At 44.0% G+C, this 24,083-nt stretch overlaps 1 protein-coding gene across 2 annotated transcripts in view; it reads left to right on the top strand.

Annotated features, from left to right (window-relative positions):
- lrp4 (low density lipoprotein receptor-related protein 4) overlaps positions 1-24,083 on the top strand; it is a 415,707-nt gene that overhangs the window by 322,514 nt on the left and 69,110 nt on the right. For both annotated transcript variants that reach the window (XM_078549559.1, XM_078549558.1), the window contains exons 13-14: positions 1,201-1,357; positions 4,477-4,694. In XM_078549559.1, coding sequence (XP_078405685.1) covers positions 1,201-1,357; positions 4,477-4,694 — 375 coding nt within the window. The remainder of the gene's footprint in view (positions 1-1,200; positions 1,358-4,476; positions 4,695-24,083) is intronic.

The raw sequence follows: 24,083 nt of genomic DNA, 5'->3' as shown, positions 1-24,083 counted from the left end.
CAAAGATAAACCACAAGAATTTTTTTTCAAAAGACAGTTCTTTCATCAAAAATATCGGATGAAGATAATTGAAGAGTGCTGATGACTATCCCACGGTAAAGTTTTAGCAAGAAGCTATGAACTGAAGGAGGAGCGCTGAATTTCTTTGATTACCTCCAAATTACCACTTCAGCGTCATTTCACCGGCACTTTAGGTTTTACTGGGCTATTTGACTGACATATCCCACCCAACCCAGGGTCCCAGCTATCCCCTATTTATATGTGATCAAAGACAGTTATACCCATCACCTGTTTCCCTTAAACCTAACAATGTAATTGACATTTATCAAACCTTAACAATGTAACTGACATGACATCAACATGATGAACTTCTGCATCGCTCCCCTCTCTAAACAGACACTCGTAGTGGCTGCAAAACCAGCTAAACTGCACACAACAAACATTTACATAGCACTTGATTAACACTCCGCCTTGTGCTCCCCATACACATCCAGTACCAACTTGGTAATTCTGTTTTTGTTCTGGATTTCCAGCATCCGCAGTAGATTTTTGTCAGTACCAACGCATCTGAGTTTTACCCTTCCCTTTGCTTTTACGTGTTCTGAAACATGTATTGCCCATAGATACATGCGTTTTTAAAAATACCATGGATTTATTTTCCCTCAGGGGGTCCAAGACATTTGGTGTGGTAGAAACTTGATTAAAATCAGTTGAAATCTTTGGCTTAACAGGGCCAGGAGGAAGGGTGTTGCTTGATTAAAACAGGTCATTTTCTAATTTCTAAATATGCCTGCAGACTTTAAAACTTTATTTTTATTTTGTTGATATTTCTGACTAACCCAGTAAGAACATTTGTAGGATAATTTTGAAACCGTATTGTTCCTAATCTCTATCTATCCAGTATTTTTGGAGATTAAAATGTTTATTTTTAGTGGCGTCTGGCAAGGAAATGTCAGCAAGCTAATTATAAAAATGGTTAAGGCTGCACAGAGGAAGAAAGGTTTTATATTCTGTCAATTATTTTCTCTTGGTCTTTAAGGCAGCATGAGTCACTCGGATGTCAGTTGGGGGGAGATGCTCCTGTTATATCTCATTCATATGCTCGTTGCCACAAAGAGTTTGGGGGACTGCTCTGTGATTCTTGAGCCGCGTAAATAGGAAGATGTTAACGGTTGTGTAACCTGTCCTAATCCCTGTCAGGTGGGCTGGCCATCGACTGGATCCACAACAAGTTGTACTGGACGGACTCCGGGACATCGCGCATCGAGGTCTCGAACCTCGATGGAACACAGAGAAAAGTACTCCTGTGGCAAAACCTAGAGAAGCCCCGAGCCATTGCACTCCATCCGGTGGAAGGGTAAGGCAGACCATAGACAACTGAAATGGATACACACAGGACCAAGTCACCTGTAGCATTAACAACAGTTTCAACTCGCGAGTAATTTATTTCGAGTTAAATTATATTTGCTTTTCAACATCGCTGCATTGAGCGACAGATTCTAACCTCACAATCGACTATAAATTGTAGTAATTTTTGATGATTCAGAATTATTTTTTTTTTTGTTACATACCGCCATCCCAAAGGTCATTTTGGCACGGTACACCCTGCCACCGGGAGCTAACCAAAGGCTTTCCTTCATACACAGCAAATTAAACTCGTTCTTTGATGTTATATTAGTTATGGTGTCTCAAAGCCCGAGGCAAACCCATAAACCTATCTGAGTGCTGGGACATTGCTTATCCTCACATAATGAATGTGCTTGGCTTGGAATGGATTCTTAACTGGTCTCTTTTTAGTTTTAATTCTTTTCTCCCAACTCGGCAGTTTTTTTTTGATTTTTGCCATCCCACTGTTGCTGTTTCAGCTGTTCTTTTTTATTGACTATATAATGTGGTCTTTCTGTTTTTTAAGCAGCGCCTGCAGTCCTGACATTGTGGCTTTTTATTTTTCTCTCTGGCACTGGTTTTGTTTCCAGCCTGCACCACTTTGCGGTCGTTATTCTGATGCCCTGGTTCTCATTAATTCCAGTTCCATTGTAGATTCAGTGCACCACGCGTTCACACCCAACGGTCCGTCTACCTTCAAGGATGTCACATTTTCAGGGGCTGGGCAACACGTGTCACAAGCACAGTTTTCCACTTATATCGGACAAAATACTGATCAAGTTGTTGAAATAATGCTGTGGGATACGAGTGTGCCCGTCCGAAATATCTCCCTGCTATCTTAGCTCATTATCATTTAAAATAAATGTGTTACTACATCTGCTGTAAGGCATCTGCTAAAATGGCAGAGAGCAATTTCAGATGAATTTGCTAAGCATTTGTAAGCTAATGTCCTCCAGTGTGATTTCAAAACCAGTACAGTAGTTGACATTTATAAGCCCAAGTTCAGAATTGTCCACACAAATGTGATTGCTTTCAGCTAAACAGGAGCACTTCAATCACTGAAGGAGCTGAAAGTGATCTTCAGCTGTACAAAGCACAAGGGCCGGAATTTTACAGAGCTGCTGGGGCGGGGATGGGGCTGTAAGATACAGCGAGCCATTCTAAACTCCATTGACTACGTCGGGACTGTAAAATCCCTCTGGCTTAAAATTCAGCCCCAGAACTGTTTTGTTTAATTTTGCTGCTAAAATATGCTTAATGGCTAGACTGTTAAGATTTTTAATTTGTTTCCTTCAAAACTTAAATAAGGATACGAGGCTAAGGGAAAAGGTGGTGTAGTGGTAATGTCACTGAATTAGTAATCCAGAGGCTAATGTTCTAGGGGGAAGGGTTCAAATCCCATCAAGGCTACTGGTGGGATTTTAAGTTAGTTTCAGTAATGGTGAGCATTCGACTCTTGTAAAAACCCATCTGGTTCACTGATGTCCCTTTAGGAATGGAAATCTACCTACCTTGCTTTGTCTGGCCTGCATGTGACTCCAGACCCACAGCAATGTGGTTGACTTTTAACTGCCTAGCGAGCACTCAGTTCAAGGGCCAATAGGAATGGGCAACAAATGCTGGTTGTGGTCCTTGCCAGAGACACCACACCCCACCAAAGAGTGAAAAAAGAATAGGAGCTGGAGTGGACCATTTAGCCGTTCGACCCTGCTCCGGCATTCAATAAGATCATGGTTCAGTTCTTAGCTTGACCCTTACCTGCTCGCATAATCCCCATATCTCCGACTTCCCTCAGCACCCAAGAATCTGGTCGACCTCTGACTTGGATGTACTCAAGGACTGAGCATCCACAGCTCCCTGGGGTAGAGAATTCCAAGATCCAAAACCCTGCGTGAAGATGTTTCTCCTCATCTCAGTTCGAAGTGGCCGACCCCTCATTCTGCGACTGTCATTTTGCTTGATTAGAAATGTTCCCGATCTGCTTCCCTAGTTTTGTACAATGAGCTGTGGCTGGTCCCTCTTGAAATGAATGATGACCTGCAAAGCATGCCACATTTTCTGGAGCGTGCTGTGCATGCCCTTGCAGTATTTACAGCTACACGTTATATTTTATGGTGATATTATGGAATGAATTCTCCAAAGGAGGGTCCATTAATCATTTCCATTGCTTTTTTTTTTGATTTGAGAAACATGAGCCTTTTTAAGACACCAAGTTTTCAAAACTTGAACTGCAATGTTTTCTCATGTATTTAATTAAATTTTCCAAGCTGAATTTCACACTATATTTAGCAAATTGTTTATTATTATATTTGGCTTTGTCACTTTCACATTATAGCTGCAAAGTGCAACAAATCACTTCTTGAATGTTACACTGGTAAGTTGCAATGTGTTGTGCAAACGTGTTGAAACTAAAGTGAGAACATCCTCTTCTTCAATCAGACTTGGTAACAATGCTGCGCTGAAACAGTCAGAAACAGTAACTTCCTGTGATTTGAATATTTGGTATTGTAAATTTTGTTCAAGTGCAGAATGACTGTCAGTGGCTTGCTCTCAAACGGTGATCTCACCAATTAAATATCATATGATCATTATAGAATGTCTTTATAACCTTTCACCTCGTTATTTTTTAGTGTTATTTTTTCTGCTCTTGCGCCTCCTCCCCCACCAACTCCACACTCATCGCAAAATTGAAACCTTTGATCGAGTAGCACAATGCTTGTAGAAATTGATGACTAAATGGTGTTATTCTTTTGGAGAGATTGCAACCCCTGATTTCAACCTAATATCCAACTTGCGGCTCCATCGAGGTCAGTCAGATGGCTAAACAGGAATGTTGTAAGTCGCGCATTGAACCCAAACGTGTCCCGTTCTCGCTGAGTGGATTTGGTTCAAATCAGGACTTGACTTCTCTCAAAAGTGCCCCACGACTGTTAATTACCCACCTCAGTTAATTCAGTTCTGTTTAGTTTTTGTAGATTTAATTATCACAGAGTTACGCTAGTTCTGTTCCTGAGTAAAAATTGCTTTCGTTTAGCCTGAAATGACCCATTCTTCAATGTATTCAATTGGTCTATCTGACGCGTTTTACAGAACCATCTATTGGACGGACTGGGGTAACACTCCTCGGATAGAATATGCAGCCATGGATGGGTCTAACCGCAAAATCATTGCAGATACCCATCTCTTCTGGCCCAATGGGCTCACCATTGACTATGCAGGCCAAAAGATGTACTGGGTAGATGCCAAGCATCATGTGATTGAACGTGCGGACCTTGATGGTCAGAACAGAAAAGCAGTCATCAGCCAAGGTATGCACATTACTGTTTTGCTATTGGAGTAATGATTTACTATGTAGCGTTAAGGTAAGTTGATTTGGAAGATGTTGGCGGTTGTTATATTCAAACATCGAGTGCGGTATGTTTTCCTTTGTGTATAATATTACAGGAAAATTATTTTACTAATTTGCCATTATGTCCTATTCTTTAATTTTGCACTCCAAAGAAAATGTTGCTGCATGTTTTTCAAGCTCCTGCTACAATGTAGAATTTCTGTTGTCCCACCAGTTTGAAGAATGCACTGATAGTTAGGGCACTGTGAAAATACACGTTGACTTGAAAAATCAGTGCAGTTTTCAGACACGGTGACAAACAGATTAGTAAAGAGTGCAGTTGCACAGATCAAATGTCTGTCACATGCTTTTTTTGTTTGGTGAGGTTTGGCACATAGGATATATCAGGAAAAAAGCAAGCAGAAGGTTATACAAAATAAACTATAGTACTGCTACAGGCACGTTGATGTGTGTGGATGATGAGCGGGAAAGGGGATGCAGCAACAGATGGAAACCCACCTCAGCACCTCACAGTAAGCGATATGAGGGGATCCACTCATTGTTCAGTGATTCTGGTCTTCCCTGCCTCTCGTAGCAGATCAAGATGCGCCCCTCCACCACTCCCTTAGTATTAGGTTTTGGACCAGATGACTCTTTTTCTCAATCCTATTTTCTATGCTTCCAAATACATCTGGAGTATTTTAGAAGGTTATTGACTTGATGGCAGGGGTTTTTATTAGCCATACTGTTAAGCCTTCGAGTGGAGCATCCCTTTAAGAAGTTCATGGAGCCACGTATGCTGTTCTTGGCTGTCTCTATAGCCATATAATGTGCAGATATGTACATGGAAAAATCTTCCAGAGAGTAGTGAGATCCACATCAACTCTTTCTTTTCATTGAAGCATACCTTTACCCTACCTCCTCGCCAATAACATTGAACTCTTCTCTATTTCCGCTGCCTGCGGCTCATTTTGTTTTTTATGAGGTTGCTACCCCACATGCACCCTGTAAACAAGTCACCGGTGATTGAGTTACGTTTTACCGCGGCAATGAAAAGAGCTTCTTAGGAAATGAATTTTAAGTTATTTGCAGGTGATTTGCCGTCGAAAGCTGCGACTGTGACACTGGGCTCAATTGTTCTGAAATATAACCCAGCAGCTGGGGAGAGGTGAAAGATGGAGATTTGATGGAAGGTGTTTTCCTGCTCTGACTGATCTATGTGTGTGAGAGTCGCTTGGATTTGGTGCTTACCCAGGCAGACTATTCAACTTGTTTCACCATAAAGCTGCTTTTAAGATCATTCTCCCTGATTTGTGTTGAGGTTACCTAGTCCGAACCACTAAAAGAGGCTAGTTAATTATTATTTGACAAAATTGATGAGTTAACCCTTCGTGTACTTGAGCTGCTTTTGTAGCTTGTAAAATCTGAACGGTTTCCACACTATATGGATATAGTATATTTCTAAAACTGATTGGTATCCAACGGAATCAGAGGAATATGTTGTGGAAGAGAAAATGCCTTAAATGTAGCAGCGTTTGATGAAGACTTGGCAATCCATGTCAACGTGGATTTCTTGTATTCCTACCTGGAATGTGGCAAGGCCAGTATTTGTTGCCCACCACTAGCTGTCCTTGAGAAGGTGGAGTTAATGTGGCCATTGGAAAATAACTGCCATTGACTTGTTCTCGTGAGTTGAAAGATCCAATCATTCCAAAATAAATCTCAGCTTTTGAGGTGCCTACTCCAACTATTTTGGTTGATTCTAATTGTAAATACCACAGCACAGATGGAAGTCATTTGGCCACTTGTGCCCATATAGGGAGGCAGTGGCATTATGGTTACGTCACTGGGTTGGTAATCCAGTAAGCCTAGGCTAATGCTCTGGGGTGTGTGTTCAAATCCTACCATAGCATCTGGTGGAATTTAAATTCAATTAATTAATAAACCTGGAATTGAAAAGCCAGTTTTATTAATAGTGCCCATGAAATTATCATAAAAACCCATTTGGTTCACTTCCTTTCCGGAAGGAAATCTGCCATTCTTACTCGGCCTGGTCTCCATGTGACTTCAGACCCACAGCAGTGTGGTTGACTCTGAAATGGCCTAGCAAGCTGCTAAGTTGCACCGAACCGCTATGGAAAAGTTGAACCAGATGGGCAGTTCAGCCCCACCACCTTCTCGAGGGCAATTAGGAATGGGCAACAAGTGATGCCTACATTGAATAAATTGTTCAAATGTCTAGCTGCGTTTATAGTCACGGTGACCTGGTGGTTATTGGTGATACAATCGGAATTAGGCCTATTGCGCCTGCATTAGTGAAAGAGTTAAACGTTTTACTGCCAGGATTCCCATTCCAGTTGCAGCATTTGAGATATGATTTATGCTCTATAACTTGCATACGTATTTATGCAGAACATAATAGAAATGTCAGATGATTATGAAATATTAGAATTTTGTAACTTATCTATAACAGGTCAGGAAATTTATAGTCTTTTTATTATTACTTCTTCCATCTTATCAGAATCGAAACGTTTTGTGCCATTATTGTCATCATGTTATTCAAACAGATATTCTAATAATATGACGTTTACATTCTGTGTGGCATACAGATTACTTTAAGGAAGGTTATCACCAGATACCTTTTAAGGAAACCTGCAGCTTATTTAGCTTGTCCAAGAGACAAATTATAATTAAAGGAGGGCGATGCAATTGTGTAGGTCTGTTCAATGGATGGAAACTACTGACCCTTGTGCTATTAGCTGTAAGATTTTTATGTACTTATTTTTGTTCTGTGGTATTCGGGTATTAGTGGCTGAGCAGCTGAACAGATTGCTGGTGTGGTGACCTGGGGCCAGAATGGAGAGTGATGAGGTTTATGTATTTAATGCACCTCTTCTGCTGCCAGTCAAGAGAGTTGCGAGTCTAAGGGGTCATTTTCCTACATGATTTTAAAAAGAAGTTGCTGTACGTTGAGGGGCATGTTATTCTGCAGTGATTTTTAAGGAGGTTAATTTACTTTTATTTCCCGATTTTTACAGGGGGATTATAACCCAGAAAATGGGCGGGTTTGGGTTGGATGGGGGAGGGGGGTTTGAAATATTAAAAATCCGATTACTGACCCAAACCCGCCTCCAACCTGCCCACCTCTGGCTTCAACTGAGGCAGGAAGCTGGGCGAGGGTTCAACCCACTCCTAGGGGGCAGATGGGTCATTTAAATAGGATAATGAGGCTGCCAGCCTCCTTGTCATTCGGCTTTTTAAATTTAAATCTTGCCGGTCAGGTTTTCCAAACCTCGGGGAAGTCCGTCTGCTCCATCCGGGCAAGGACTTGGCTGGGCCCAGGAGGTGAGTGCCTTTCCATCTTATCGACTGAATCCAGTCTGACTCCCGCCATCGCCCTCATGCCTGCGATTGTGCCTCTCCTACCAAGGGTCTCCGCTTTCCCGACCCTGTTGGTGTCCCCCACGACTTTGTGACTCACCCATTCTCAGCATGTCAGATTCAGGCCCTTATAGTCCGATTTTAGACCAAACAAATTTCAAGATGCCAGCGTCCAAAGTTAGGGAGAACAAAAATGTAAGGTTCGAGGCAATAACTGGTATATATGTCAATCTTTTCTGAAAAGTGAGCTCTTTGACTATTAACATTTGGTGCAGAATTTTGCCCTCGGTGGGATGGCGGGAAGCCGACCGTTGCCGGCGATCGGCACCGCACCGCGATTTCACCCTGACGGGCCAACTAAGGCCTGCCCAGCGTGAAACGCGAGCGGCAGCGCTGAGTACTGCCCGTGCTGGGGTGTGGGGGAGTGCAAACCAGCCGAGTGGGCGCTGCACAATCTCCCTGAGGCACGGAGCTGCCTCAAGGAGATGAAGAGATATAAAAAAAAATTTTTTAAAAAGAAATGTAATAAAACATGTCCCCTCGTGTGACTCTGTCACATGAGCAGGGTCACGTGATTCATGAAAAATTGAAGTTTTTATTTTCTTTTGATTTGCTTTTGGAAACCTCATTCCGCCCGCGCCGATGAGATTTCCAAACAAATGCCATGGCCGCCTTGGCCTTTTCGCCTGAAGAGCAGTGAAAATTTTAATTTAATCGATAACTTAATGGCCTGGACGGGCCTTTTAATTGTCGGCGGGTGCCCGCTGACCGAACGATCGCGTGACTGCGCGTTAACACTGGCGCGCTCGGCCGACGTCAACCCGCGTCATTTCATGCTCGAGCGGGTTGGGCGCGCTCCCAGCCTGCCGAGCGGAAATTTCTGAAGTCGGTGAACGTTTGAGTGGATCACCGTTATTTACCGCAGGGGAACCCGCTATGGCGGAGCCGGAAAATTCCAGCCAACGTGTCCATTTTATTGGGAAGGATCAACCATTTGAAAAAGGTGCAATAATGCCTCGATTTAATTCTCATTCTTGAGATGTGGATGTCATTGGCAAGGCCCATCCCCAATTGCCCTGAGAAAATGCTGACGGGCTATCAAGCGGTTTGATAGAAATGATTGGCTTTCTGGGCCACTCCCGAAGGGAGTTGGAAGTCAACTACCTGCTTATTGGTCCGGAACCCAGTGTAGATCAGACCGGGTAAGAACTGCAGCTTCCCTTCCTTAATGGCGTTAATCAGCCTGTTAAGCTTTTTAACCTCCTGGTCACCTTTACTAGAATCAACTTCACATTTCCAGCCTGAAATAGTGGGACAGCGATTTTGTACAAATGCATTTCGAGTTTGGATAGAGTGCGAAGATCCAGGGCACTAGTCTCAGCTGTATAAATAATCATGAGTCTGGGCCAATAATGTTTATGAATATATAACAGATTCTATAACAGTCTATTAGTTAAATGCGATGTTTTTATTCAGAGAGGAGTGAGAGTGCGGAACTCACTACCACATAGAGCGGTTGAGATGAGTAGCAATGATGCATTTAGGGGAAGCTAGATAACTATAACACGGAGTTAGGAATAGAAAGGTATGTTGATTGTGTGGAGATGAAATAAGGGTGGAGGAGGTTCGTGTGAAACATAAATGCCGACATAAACCGATTGGGCAGAGTGGTCTGTTTTATTTGCTGTAAAATTCAGTGGAATCCCCCTCTGCATGTTTCCTCATTACTTGGCTGCTTAGTGCTTCATGCATCTATCTTACCCTTTTTGAATAGCAGCAACTTACGGGTTTTACAATATTTACAAACTTGGAGAAAGCAGGATGTTTCTTTCCCCGGTTATATTGTGCCTCACTCCCCAGACACCAAGGAAAGCATTTTGCCCTTTGCCTCAGGATCCCAACATCACAATCAAATGGGGCCCTGACCCTGCACTGTGGGGGAAACGGTCACCCAGCAATGATTTTCCCCAAATTGGCCAATTAGTGGCCAGAGGACAGGCTGGTTGTCTAATTAAGGATGGTGGACAGGCTCTTGAAGCTGAAGAGAGAGATGCGGCGGTGGAGAGAGGGAGGGGGGGGTGGTCACCCCAAGTTGGAAAATACTCTCTCACCAAATTTTTAAACTTTAATCTAACCATCCCCCTTGGTCATTAACACCATTACCATCGCCAAATCCCCCACTATCAACATCCTGCGGGGGGTGGGGGGGGGCCACATTGCCCAGAAACTGAACTGGACCAGCCATGTAAATACTGTGGCTATATGAGCAGGTCAGAGGCTGGGAATTCTGCAGAGAGTAACCCACCTCCTGACTCCCCCAAGCTTGTCCGCCATCTACAAGGCACAAGTCAGGAGTGTGATGGAATAACCTCTACTTGTCCGGATGTGTGCTTGTAGTAACTGTAGCTTTAAGACTTATTGTACTGTGTAACATCACGTGACAGTGTGAACGAATCAGCCCTAAGCGCGGAGAACCTTAGGGGTGGAGTTTTTGTCCAGTTTTGGATTTTGATGGAAGTCTGTAACTGCTGCTGAAGCCCTGTAAATAAAGTCCACTGTTTCTTATGAGAAACCTGTCTGGAAAAATCAAGCCTATAACAACTGGCGATGAGGATAAATTGGTTCTGGTGCTGTCCCTTGCCCAGTGAATGGGAGTATCTTGTTTTAAACAGAAGAAAGCGAAAACACACTCCCCAGGTATGCTGCTCTTTTGGCAGGATCGGCCCCTTCGACTCATCCACAGAGGATTGGAGTCAATATATAGAATGCTTTGGTTTCTTTTTCCAAGCAAATGAAATAACAGTGGAGAGAAAAAGGAAAGCAATTCTCCTAAGCGTCTGTGGGAGTAAAATTTATAATTTAATCTGCAGTTTGATGGCCCCGACCCCATCTCATTCGAAAACCTTCAGCGAACTGGTAGACCTTGTAAAGGTCATTTTCAACCCAAACACCCCGTAATCATGCAGGGATTCAACTTTAATTCAAGAGTAAGAGCCCCGGGAGAGACCATAGCAACATACGTAGTGAAGTTGAAACAGCTGACTGAACATTGTGACTTCGGGGAGACCCTAAACAATGTGTTAAGGGATTGTTTGGTCAACGCTGATGCCATTCAACAACGGTTATTGGCTGAAGTAAATAGCGATGTTAAAAGAGCGTTGGAAACAGGCGCTTGCGATGGAAAGCGCTGAGTGGGATTCGCAGGCCTTACAGGGTGTACAAAATGGCGCCGTTTTCCAGTTGGGGCGGGAACAGACCGCTGGATGTGGCGCGAAAACCAGGGAGTCAGCCGGAAAATGGGAGACCGTCCCTGCTACCTGAAAATTTACAAAATATACAGGAGCCAGCTCTCCGACAAATCTGAAAATGAATTGTTACCGATGTGGAAGTAACCATATCCCTGAAACTTGCCGTTTTAAAGAGGTGGAGTGCCATTATTGTCATTAAAGAGGGCACATACTGAAGCAATGTAAAAGCAAGAATGTGACAAACTCCCAGACAGCAAACTAAACTGATTGAAATACATAATGTGCAAGAACCAGAAACCACTAATTTCGATGTTTATTCTCTATTTAACGTGAAAGTTGGGAAAACAGAGCCAATCACTGTTAACTCTGCAGGTCAATGGAAAACCTTTGGTTATGGAAGTGGATACTGGGGCATTAACCACTGTAGTGGGGTTGCACACATTAAATATTTAAACAAAGGTACTCAACAATTGAACATGGAGCAGACTCCAGCCAAATTGAAAATGTATATCGGTGAAGCCATACAAATGAAAGGTATTACCACTATACTGTTAATTCCAAGCACCAGGCAGCACAGCTCCCTGTGATTGCAGTGGAAGATGAAGGGCCAAGCCATCTAGGTCGTGATCGGCTAAAAGAAATTAAACTAAATTGGTCTGAAATTTTCCAGCTCAGAGGTGGAGAACTGCCAGAGCTGCTAAAGAAATATGACATGGTTTTTCGAGAGGAACTGGGGGAAATCAAGGGCCTGCAGGCTTAGATCTATGTTGACTCTGAAGCAGCCCCTCGTTCTTTTAAAGCCGGGGCCTTGCCTTATGCCCTGAGGGAGAAGGTTGACACCAAGTTAACTCATTTAAAGAAGCTGGGTATTATTCAGCTGGTTTGATTTTTGGAATGGGCAGCGTCCATAGTCCCTGTCTTGAAACCGGATCCAATCATCCATATCTGTGGGGATTACAGGTTATCAGTAAGCAAGGCTGCCAAGTTGGAGATGTACTCTATCCCCAGGATCGGGGATCTGCGTGCCAAATTAGCAGGAGGGAGAACTTGCACTAAATTAGATATGAGTGACACATCTCAGCAGCTGGAACTGGATGATACATCCAGAGGATTTGTAACCATAAACACACACAAAGGGTTGTATTAATAAATGTGCCTGCCTTTCGGTGTTTCTTCGGCCTGCGCGATTTTCCAGAGGACAATGGAGAGCTTGCTGCAAGGACTACCTCAAGTCATGGTCTACCTGGACAACGTCCTAATAACTGGGTTAACAGAAGCGGAACACTTGGCTAACTTGGAGGAAGTCTTAAAACGATTCTTGGAAGCAGGGGTGCACATGAGAAAGGAAAAGTGTACCTTTCAGGCAAGTGAAGTTGTTTACTTGGGCCACCGGGTAGATGCCCAAGGGTTACACCCGGTAGAAGAAAAAGTCAGCAGGTGCCCTGCCTACAAATGTCCCAGAGCCCAAGTCATTTTTGGGTTTGGTAAATTATTCCTACCCAATTCATCAACGGTCCTAGCCCCTCTACACTCATTAATAAAGAAAAAAGCCAACATTGATCTTGGAAGTCACCTCAAGAAGATGCCTTCATGAAAGTTAAACAGCTCTTGCACTCTTCGAACTTGTTAGTACACAATGACCCGACAAAAGAATTGGTGCTAACTTGCGACGCATCCCCCTATGGTGTGGGAGCGGTACTATCTCACAAGAATGTTCAGAAAGCCCAATAGGCTTTGTATCCAGAACCCTCTACAGCCGAAGAAGGGTTATTGACAAATCGAGAAAGCAGGATTACCTATTATTTTCGGAGTTTAAAAAAAATTCCATCAATATGTACATGGCCAACGCTTTGCTATAGTATCTGAACACAAAACGCCCTTGGACCTATTTAACGTAGAAAAAGCTAAACCTCCCGTAGCTTCGGCAAGAATTCAGATATGGGCTTTGATTTTATCAGCATATGAATATACTTTTGTGCACAGATTAGGAATGCATATAGGCAATGCAGAAGCCCTAAGTTGCCTTCCTTTGCAGGAGAGCATTCAACATGCTCCAACTCCATAAGAGATTGTACTAGCAATGATTTTCCTGGATGATTTGCCAGTCTGCGCAAGACAAATAAACTGGATGAACTGTGATCCAATCCTGTCTAGAGTACAAGACCAAGTATTGAAAGGATGGTTCCAGGAACCAGCCCCTGAAGAATTGAAGCCATTCTTCACTCAAAAGAATTAATTGACTAGTCAGGTGGTGCATGGGTCATCGTTCCCTCACAAGGAAGGGAACTGCTCTTGACTGAGTTGCATAGCACGCATCCTGGAATTCCCAAAATGAAAATGTTGCAAGGAGCAACCTGGTGGCCAGGTATAGACAGTGATATAGGAAAAATGGTTAAACTATGTCTTCTGTACCAGCAACTACTGAAGTTGCCTGTTGCAGCCCCATTGCACCCATGAGAATGGCCTGGTCGACCCTGGGTGCAACTGCATATAGATTATGTAGGTCCGTTTCAAGGCACCATGTTCCTACTAACAATTGATGCACATTCCAAATGGTTAGACATGTACAAAGTTAGATCGCCAATGTCAGGTGTGACTATAGAAAGGTTACACCAAAGTTTTTCTATACATAGATTGCCAGAAGTCATTGTTTCAGACAATAGTACTGCATTTCCTAGTGCTGAATTTCAAAGATTCATGAGCCTAAATGGTATCAAACATGTAAAGACAGCACCTGTCATCTGTCGTCCAGTGGGATTGGCCAAGAGAGTAGTACAAACTTTTAAAGTTGGGGTGGAAAAATTATCAGGAGGATCAATGAAGACTAAACTTTCACCTTTCCTGTTTCACTATACAACCCACACTACTACAGGTTCAACACCTTCAGAGTTACTTATGAAGTGCTGCCTTCATATGACATTAAGCCTAGTACTTCCCAATTTGGAGGGAAGGGTAGAGAACAGTTAAGGGAATCAAAAAGTGACTCATGATTTACATAGTCGAGAGTGAGAATTTACTGCCAGTGAAACAGTATTTGTATGAAACTTTGGCGATGGATCGAGTTGGTTACCTGGTGTAATAGTTTCTGTGACCACACCCCGTTGTCGTACCATGTAGAAGTGGAGGACCGGATCACCTGAAAACACGTGGATCGTTTGAGAAGAAGGGAGATACCTCAACAAACCAATGTTCCACCTGTAACTATTGTAGAACCTGTGGTCCCCTTTGTGATTGATCAAGGATAGACATACCAGATGTCTCTGTCGGAGTGGATAAGACTGAACTGCCTGTGCCTAAGGAGGTACCCAGTGTTGCTGTGGTTCCAGATAATGAAGGTTCAGTAAGAGATTCTAAAGTCGTGGAGCTACGATATTCTACCTGGTCAGGAAACCACCTGAGAAACCGAACTTTTTACAAATATATATATGGGTTATGAAATTATGTCATGAACGTAGTTGTTCTTGTAAATACAAATTGTAAAAGAAAATTAAAGGAGGAGGAATGTAGTAACTAGCTTTAAGGAATGTAGTGACTGTAGTTTTAAGGAATGTAGTGACTGTAGTTTTAAGGAATGTAGTGACTGTAGTTTTAAGGAATGTAGTGACTGTAGTTTTAAGGAATGTAGTAACTGTAGCTTTAAGGAATGTAGTGACTGTAGTTTTAAGGAATGTAGTGACTGTAGTTTTAAGGAATGTAGTAACTGTAGCTTTAAGGAATGTAGTGACTGTAGTTTTAAGGAATGTAGTGACTGTAGTTTTAAGGAATGTAGTAACTGTAGCTTTAAGACTTATTGTACTGTGTAGTATCATATGACAGTGTGAACGAATCAGCCCTAAGCGTGGGGAAGCTTAGGGGTGGAGTTTTTGTCTAGTTGTTGATCTTGATTCAAGCATGTAACTGCTGCTGAAGCCCTATAAATAAAGCTCACTGTTTCTTATGAGAAACCTGTATGAAAAATCAAGTCCTTAGCAGTGCAGCTCCAACAATACTGAAGGAACTTGAGACCATCCAGGACAAAGCAGCCCGCTTGATCAGCATCCCATCCACTGCCTTAAACATTCACTCCCTCCATCATTGACACACAGTGGCAGCAGTGTGTACTATCTACACGGTGCACTGCGGCAACTTTCCAAGGCTCCTTCAACAGCACCTTACAAACCTGTGACCGGACAAGGGCAGCAGACACATGGGAACACCACCAGCTGCAAGTTCCCTTCCAAGTCACACACCATCCTGACTTGGAACGACATCGCTGTCCCTTCACTGTTGCTGGGCCAAAATTCTGGAACTCCCTTCTTTACAGCACTGTGGGTGTACCTACACCACATGGACTGCAGTGGTTCAAGAAAGCAGCTCACCACCACCTTCTCAAGACACATTCGATATGGGTAACATGCTGGTCTTACCAGCGATGCCCGCATCCCATGAAAAGAATAATAAAAAATAAAATGCTCTTAGCAGCTGAGGTGAAGAGGGCACCTGTATGATTGCAGTTGCAGTTGGAGCCAGACAGGTGGGGAGGGCCCTCTGCCTGGTGTGCTGGCCCTGCCAGTCTGCTGCTGGGAGGTCATCTCCAGGCAGCTGGCCTCGTCCTCGACTCCCTAGTGGCGGGGGGTGGGGGAGTCCCAAAAATTGTCCCTTTCTGAGAACAGGCCTTAAAAGGCCTTTAAAGATCCTTAATTGATGACCTGTGCCACTTATGGGTGGGTAATCCTGCCAACCTGCCTCCAGGAAAATGGCACAGCCGGTTGGATGGTGTTGGCAAGCTGGCCCATCAGCCAACGTGGCAAAATTTCATGCCAGTCTGCTCCATGACAATCCTTATTAAGGGCAAAATATCCAGCTTACATTGTGCAGTGCAGTTTAAATAATTAATTTTAAGCTTACTGATCATGCTTAAGTAGGTCACCTTTCATCAACGATATTGTATAAAATGACCCTGAGAGAGGTCTCATGGCCCAACCTTTCATCATTTGTATTCAATCATTAACACTGACTAATAGTCAATTACCAGTATCTGCAGATTATTCTATCCATCAGCATTTTAGCACTGCAATAAAATTTAAGGGCAATATGATTATTAAATCTAATTGATTCAGAAGACAAATGAGACCATATTCTGTGGTTTTAGTCGTTTTGAACATTCTGCTGTATTGCATTTTTTAGGTTAAACTGGTTTCAGTCAGATCTTGTTAATCCAGTATTTCTAAAGAAAGCCACTGTGATATCCAAATTGAAGCCAGCCAGTGTTGAGGATGCCCTCGTGAGATTAGAAGCAAACCATCTCCCCGATATTCACCCAGGCAGCAGGAACCGTGAGTCGGTCTATTTCCCGGCCTTGTAACCCCGCTGCCTGCTCGGCAATACCTGTCTGTGGTATTTGCATTGTAAGATGGTGGGGGTAGGTTGGAGTCGGGGCTGAGGGAGGAATGGAGATGGGCAGATGCTAGGCGGGCAGGTTTGAAATCGTCCTCTGTTCACTGGGACCTCGTCTATGTAAATGACTGTTAGGCACCTGAGCCCTCATCCCTCACCTCCCATGTCCCCTACTGGGAAGATTTTGGATCCTTCCCATGCCTCCTCACAGCCCCCATGCATCCTCCTTTCCCCTCATGTATCTTTCATACTCACTCACCCACTATCCACTTTGGACAGAACTCATGAGCCTGCTGATAACACTGAGAAGCCTTTGAAATGCTCATGAAGCTGTCAAGATAAACAAGCATTCATTCAAAAGCCACTTCAAAGAAACATGATGCTCTGAACAGTTCACAAAACTGCCAGTCAAACAAAGCTCTGTCCCATTGACAGCTGTATAAGCAACCCCTACAGAGCAGAATCCATTTGTGGTGTTTGGAGCTCAGCCAAGCATTCATAAATGGGATTCCATCTCACAGCAGTATAAACAAAGGCTCCAGAGCTAAATACACTGAAACATGTGAAGCAGGCTGAACAGGTGGCCATCTGTCTCAACAGATGGCGGACTTCTTTGGTTGACATCGGCTATCTGTTCCACCTCTGAAGCAGTCCAACAGATGGCTGCAGTTGTTCTTGACTCCACTACAGGCTTCCCCTATGGTTCACGACTCCTCTGAGGTTCCGCGATCGAAGTCTCCTAATGAAATGGGCGCGACTCCATGGAAATAGTGGGTTCTCTAAAATGCCCACCCCTCAATTGAATAGGCAAGGCTGGGATTGCTGTGTGCAGGCTTGCTATCCACATTCTTATTCTGGGGCCACAAAAATCCCACACAACCGGAATGGTGGCGGGAATCCCTTAATTGGCTCCTAACTGCCATTTTTCAATCTCCCCCCACCCCGGCCCCCAACGTCTGTTCTGACAAGGGCGGAGGTGTGAAAATCCAGGGCCATGTTTGCTCAATTCAGATCAATTCACAAACCTGTGTTTCGAATCCTTCACATGTAAATTAAGAAATGTCAGATTTTTGCACATTGATGGAACTCCAGCCATTTTCCTACTACCTTGTATGACAGGCTGCAATAGAAAGAGAATTAGACATTTGGGGCATTTAAACAAAGTTATTTTTAAATTGTCTTTGCAATGGTTTACCAAACAATTTCAGTGGAGATAATGTATACTATATATGTACCCATCCAGTGACTCTGAAAGTTTAATGGTATGCATTCAGTTTTCTTCTGAACATAAGAAATAGGGGGAGAAGTAGGCCATTCGGCCCCTTGAGCTTGCTCTGCCATTCAATAATATCATGGCCGATCTGTTTGTATTTCTAATTCTACATTCCCATCTATCTCTGATAACCTTTGATTCCCTTGCCAAGCAAGAATGTATCTACCTCTGCCTTAAAGATATTCAATGACTCTGCCTTCTGACTCCAAAATCGCACAACCCTCAAAGAAAGAAATTCTCCTCATCTCTATCCTAAAAGGGCAACCCCTAATTTTAAAACAGTGCCTTCTAGTTCTGGACTCACCCACAAGAGGAAACATCCTTTCCATGTACATCTTGTCAGTACCGTTCAGGATCTTATATACTTCAATCAAGTCACCCCTCACTCTTCTAAACTCCAAGAGAAACAAGCCCAGCTTGTCCAACCTATCCTCATAAGACAACCTGCTCATTCCAGGTATCAATCTAGTAAACCCCCTCTGAACCGCCTCTAATACATTTACATCCTTCCTTAAATAAGGAGACCAAAACTGCACACAGTATTTGAGATGTGGTCTCACCAATGCCCTGTATAACTGAAGCATAACATACTTACTTTTATGTTCAATTCCTCTCATAATAAAGGATAGCATTCCATTAGCCTTCTTAATTACTTGCAGCAACTGCATACTAACTTTTTGTGACTTATGTACTAGAACACCTAGATCCCTCTGCACCTCAGAATTCTTCAGTTGTTCTCCATTTAAGTAATACTTTGCTTTTTTATTCTTCCTGCCAAAGTGAACAACTTCACATTTTCCCACATTATAATCCATCTGCCAGATTTTTGCCCACTCACTCAACCTATCTATATCCGTCTGCAGCTTCCTTATGTCCTCTTCACAACATGTCTTCCTACCTATCTTTGTGTCATCTGCAAATTTAGCTACCATGCCTTCGCTCCCCTCATCTAAGTCATTGATATAAATTGTAGTAAGTTGAGGCCCCAGCACAGAACCCTGTGGGACTCCACTTGTCACATCCTGCCAATCAGAAAAAGACCCATTTATGCATACTCTCTGTTTTCTGCCAGCCAGCCAATCCTCTATCCATGCTGATATGTTACCCCCCACACCATGAGCTTTTATTTTCCGCAATAACCTTTGATGTGGCACCTTATCAAATGCCTTCTGGAAATCCAAGTACAGTACATCTACAGGCTCACCTTTATCCTTCAAAGAACCTCAATAAATTGGTTAAACATGATTTCCCTTTCACAAAACCATGCTGGCTGTTCCCAATTACCTTGAATTTTTCTAAGTGCCCAACTATAACCTTCTTAATGATCGATTCTTGCACCTTCTCCACAACAGACGTCAAGCTAACTGGCCTGTAGTTTCCTGTTTTCTGCCTCCCTCCTTTCTTGAATAGAAGGGTTATATTTTCCACTTTCCAGTCTGTTAGAACCTTTCTAGAATCTAGCGAATTTTGGGAAATTAACACCAGTGCACCTACTACCTCATTAGCCACCTCTTTCAAGACCCTAGGATGAAGTTCATCAGGACCCAGAGACTTATCAGCCCACAGCTCTTATCAGTTTGCTCAGTACTGCTTCCCTAGTGATTGTAATTTCACCAAGTTCCCCTCTCCCTTCTACTCCTTGATTTACAGTTCTAACTGGAATGTTTTTTGTATCCTCTATAGTGAAGACAGAAGCAAAATATTTGTTCATTTCATCCGCCATTTCCTTATTATCTACTGTTAACTCCCCATTCTTACTTCCTTTACTTACTCTTTTCCTTTTTAAATACCTGAAGAAATGCTTGCTGTCTGTTTTTATACTTCCGGCTAGCTTACTCTCATACTCTAATTTCTTTCTCCTGCTGTCCGTTATTTTCTGACCAATCATCTGGCCTGCCACTCAACTTTGCACAGTTAAGGGAAATTAGGGATGGTCAATAAATGTTGGCCTAGCCAGCAACGCCCACATCCCGTGAACGAATAAATTTTAAAAATATGCTTTTTCCTTAAGTTTGATGCTTTCTTTAACTTCTTTAGTTAACCATGGGTGGTGGGTCATCCCCTTCGAATTTTTCTTTAAAAGTAGGAATATACTTATTCTAAACATTCTGAAATATCCTCTTAAATGTCTCCCGCTGCTCCTTTATTGATCTATCCTCTAGCCTAGTATCCCAGTTTACTTCAGCTAGCTCCGCTCTTGTGCCCATATAGTTGTCCTCATTTAAGTTTAAAATACTAGTCTTAGACCCACTCCTCTCTCTTTCAAATTTCATGTAAAATTCAATCATATTGTGGTCACTGCTACCTAGGGGTGCCTTTACTCTGAGGTCATTAATTAATCCTGTTGCATTACATAATATCAAGTCTATTATGACCTGCTCTCTGGCTGGTTCCAGAACATGCTGCTCTAAGAAACTATCTCGAAAACATTTTATGAACTCCTCATCCAGGCTACTACTGCCAGTCTGATTTTCCAATTTATATGTAGATTAAAATCACCCATGATTAGTGCTGTCCCTTTATCACAAGTACCCAATATTTCTTCTCGTATACTTTGCCCGACATTGGTGGGGGGGGGCCTAAAGACCACTCCCACTAGTGACTTCTTTCCCCTACTATTCCTCATCTCCGCCCAAACCGATTCTACGTCCTGATCCCCTGAACCAAGGTCATCCCTGACTGTTGCACTATTTCTTTGTGGACAATAGTGACATATCCAGCATTCTATAGGAGTTTAAACAGACTGCCTCTCGGGAGCATTGTACACTGAAGTTTCATATGATCGAAACTTGAATCCGAAGTTCTACCTCGGTCTAAAAACTCATCTTCAAATTGCTTTGGACCTAAACAATAACAAGCAGGTTAATCCAGACACATTCAATCTGTCGCTCTCGGGCGTGGGGATTTTTATTTTTAAAGCATTTGAGCCATTATGTGATGAACTTTAAAAGGTAACGCAGTGGAATTTGATCGGCATCATGAGCACAGATAAACGGATAATTTTACAAATTTCATTCTTAAAAAATTGATGTCGATTCTGAGGCTCTTTGTGTTAACGGGTTAACAGTAACTTGCTGTATTTGTGTAGCTGCTCCTTGTCGTGCTCACTTGGATGTTTTCCAGATCGCGTTTGATGTGGAAACACGCAAAAATGGTCAGTGAAGTTAAAGTCCATGACTGCACACATTTACCTCCCTTTATTTGAGAAGGTGCACACCTGCACCAGTTGTTTTCAGCCATCTATTTTAAAGAAAATTAATGAATGCCACAGCCCAAAAACCAGCAGGGAAATGCTGCAGAGACAATAGCCGTCTAAATACAACCTTCTAACAAAGGATACATTCCCGAAATAAAAGCTACATTTTCTCAATGAGTCCCAAATGAAAACATAGTTCTCATCCAAACCTACATTCCGTCAAGTAAACTGTGAGACGGTTAGAGGTAAGATTGATTCCCTCAACAAACACAATGATGTGCGCTGGGTTCATGGCTAGTGTTTCACTCCTGCTATTGTGACCTTTAAACTAACACGAGAAATTAAGGCAGCCGTTTATGGGATTAGTCTTTTGAGTTCCGTACGCAATATTTGGCCTGTAAATCCTTTCATGTTTTTCGAAATTCAAATTTATTAACAGATGGGTTTGTGCACAGATCTACAAAGTACACTGACCCGTAACTTCCGAGCTCCCCAGCCTTGGATTTGGGGGGGGGGGTGCGCTGGGGAATCCCCCCTGGCCAGTTCCCAGGTAAGGGTTTGCACGGCAATTGCCCAGAAGTACCAACTTCCTCGGGATAATTGCACTGCGCTGGGAACCATCCGAAAGTCTGATTTAAATCGCAAACTTCTGATGGTTTTGCCGGGGTTACACCAATAGTTACCCAGAGAAAGTTAGGAGAATTAAAACCTCTTTTAACTTCTGGGTAACTGTTGTAAAACCCCTGATCTCCCCAACTCTTATGGGACTCCGCCCATTCCCCCACCAATATCCGACAGCCCCACCTCGCCCCCACTGACCTCACCCACCCCCCAGACAACCCCCACCGAACTCACCCCCCTCACTGACCTCAACACCCCCAACCTTAGAAGCCCCCTCCCGACCTTGGACTCCCCCCAACCGCTGACCTACCCCCAAGCTCCAGACACCCCCTCCCCCATCTCCAGACACACTCCTACCCAACCTCTGGATCCCCCCCAACCTCCGACAACCCCCCCAACCCCCGTCCAATGACTTAACCTGCTCCCCCAGACCTCGGGACACCTCCCACCCCACCCCCGACCCAACCTTGGGACACTCCTGTCCACTGACCTTCCCCCCCTGGCCTGTCCGTTTCCCTGGCCCTTTAAACTTACCTGCTTTATGGCAGCATGGGCTGTAAAAATGGGGTGTGGCTTCCTTGAATCCACTGGATCTAGACTTGGCTGGGGCCTGCGAGGATTCTTCCGATCCAGGCCCCAAGCAGCTCCGGCGAACAGAAGTGGCCACGCAATTTTCAACACCAGGTAAGTGTCCATTTATTTCCTCTAATTTCAGCAGGCCAGCACTTCCCGACACTCCCCTAGCTTGCCTTTGCAGCTCCAGCAACTGTGACATGACCGAGTCCAGAGGCTCGTCACCTGACTCGGACCCTGCAAATTTCTGGCCTCCATCAGTCCTCTGAGTGCCGGGGACCTGGGAAGTCCCTGCCTCCACCTGCTGTGGATCAGACAGTGCGATGTGCTCACCAGATTGTGATCCTGAGGCTGCTCTAAAGCTAGGTCCCACCGAGGTGTGTGTCTCTGCACTGGTGGAGGGTGTGGGTGAGCGCTGTGACAGGACTTGAGGGAGGGTGCCTCCAGGTTCCTCTTCTTCGGGGCTTGATTGGGGGCCCTGGGTCATGGACTCTGTCGGCTGTTTCCCAGATGTGCCTGAGGAAGCAAGGGGAGATAATTAGTGCCTGGCAGTGGCCTGTGAAACAGGACACATCACTCACAGCATGGTTGTCTGATGGATGTTGCACTGCTGGATCCTCACTTGGTAGAGCAGCGCCGACCTCACCGTCAGCTCAGGACCAGTCCAGATCCTCACCGGCCAGCTGGATGGCTCTGTTTTCAAAGTCCGTGAGGACCTTAATTTCAGGAATTCCTCCACCGATCTTTTTTGCCTTTCGGGGTCGTGTGTTTTGCAGCAGCCGTGGGCTGGAAACACCGAGATGTGTGGCTTGTGGCTGGACTTTAAATATGGCGCCCGGCGTGATGAAGCGACGAGGTGATGGCGTGGCGGGCGAATGAGAGCCCGCTCGCCATGGAAACGGCGTGTTTCCCGGGAATGCATAACTAATGCGGTGGGTTTGGGACGATACGGCGTGAAAAGCCGCCATTGCGGCCGGCGGGTAAAATGACGTTTCATCCACTCGCTACTGCACTTAATGCAAATCTGAGATGATCCTGCCCTGTGCGTTTCTATGTTTCTGTTGAGAAAGCACGTGGTTTACATTTGTGACACCAGAGATTGTCTTAAAGGCTAAAGTGCAAAACAGTTAAACAATGGAGGTACTGAAAATAGCAGTACAGGAAAGCAATGGATAGCCTTGACTCAAGAGAACATTATTCAGTGTGATCTTCAGCACAGATTATACTTCCTGAAAGGGTGGTGGAGGCAGGTTCGATCAAAGTATTCAAAAGGGAATTGGATTGCTCTCTGGAAAGAGAGAATGTGCAAGGTTACGGGGATAAGGCAGGAGTGTGGGACTAGGTGGAATTCCCTTTCAGAGAGCCAGCACAGACTCGATGGGCCAAATGGTCTCCTTCTGCACTGTAAATATTCTGTGATACTGTGGTATGTTCCTGTCACTGTAGCTGTGTCCACATTTGGAGTAGTTTTAAGTTCCTTCCCCGTTTGAATAGTTGGCCATTGAACTCTGTGATTAATGATATATTTTAGTCTTTGTGGAGGAGGTGGGAAGATCAAGCCAAGTAAATTTCCTGACCTGGCACACCCATCTCCTTTAAAAAGATCCCCGCCCGCCATATTTCCGTGTTGAGTAGGCCGGAGTTGGATAAAGTCGGGCCCACTGCCTCTGGAGGTAGGCCCAAGGAGGCAACTGATGGCCA

Source organism: Cetorhinus maximus, chromosome 9, assembly GCF_964194155.1.
Source record: "Cetorhinus maximus chromosome 9, sCetMax3.hap1.1, whole genome shotgun sequence".
NCBI classification, from domain to species: domain Eukaryota; kingdom Metazoa; phylum Chordata; class Chondrichthyes; order Lamniformes; family Cetorhinidae; genus Cetorhinus; species Cetorhinus maximus.
This window is presented reverse-complemented; position numbering and strand designations above follow the sequence as displayed.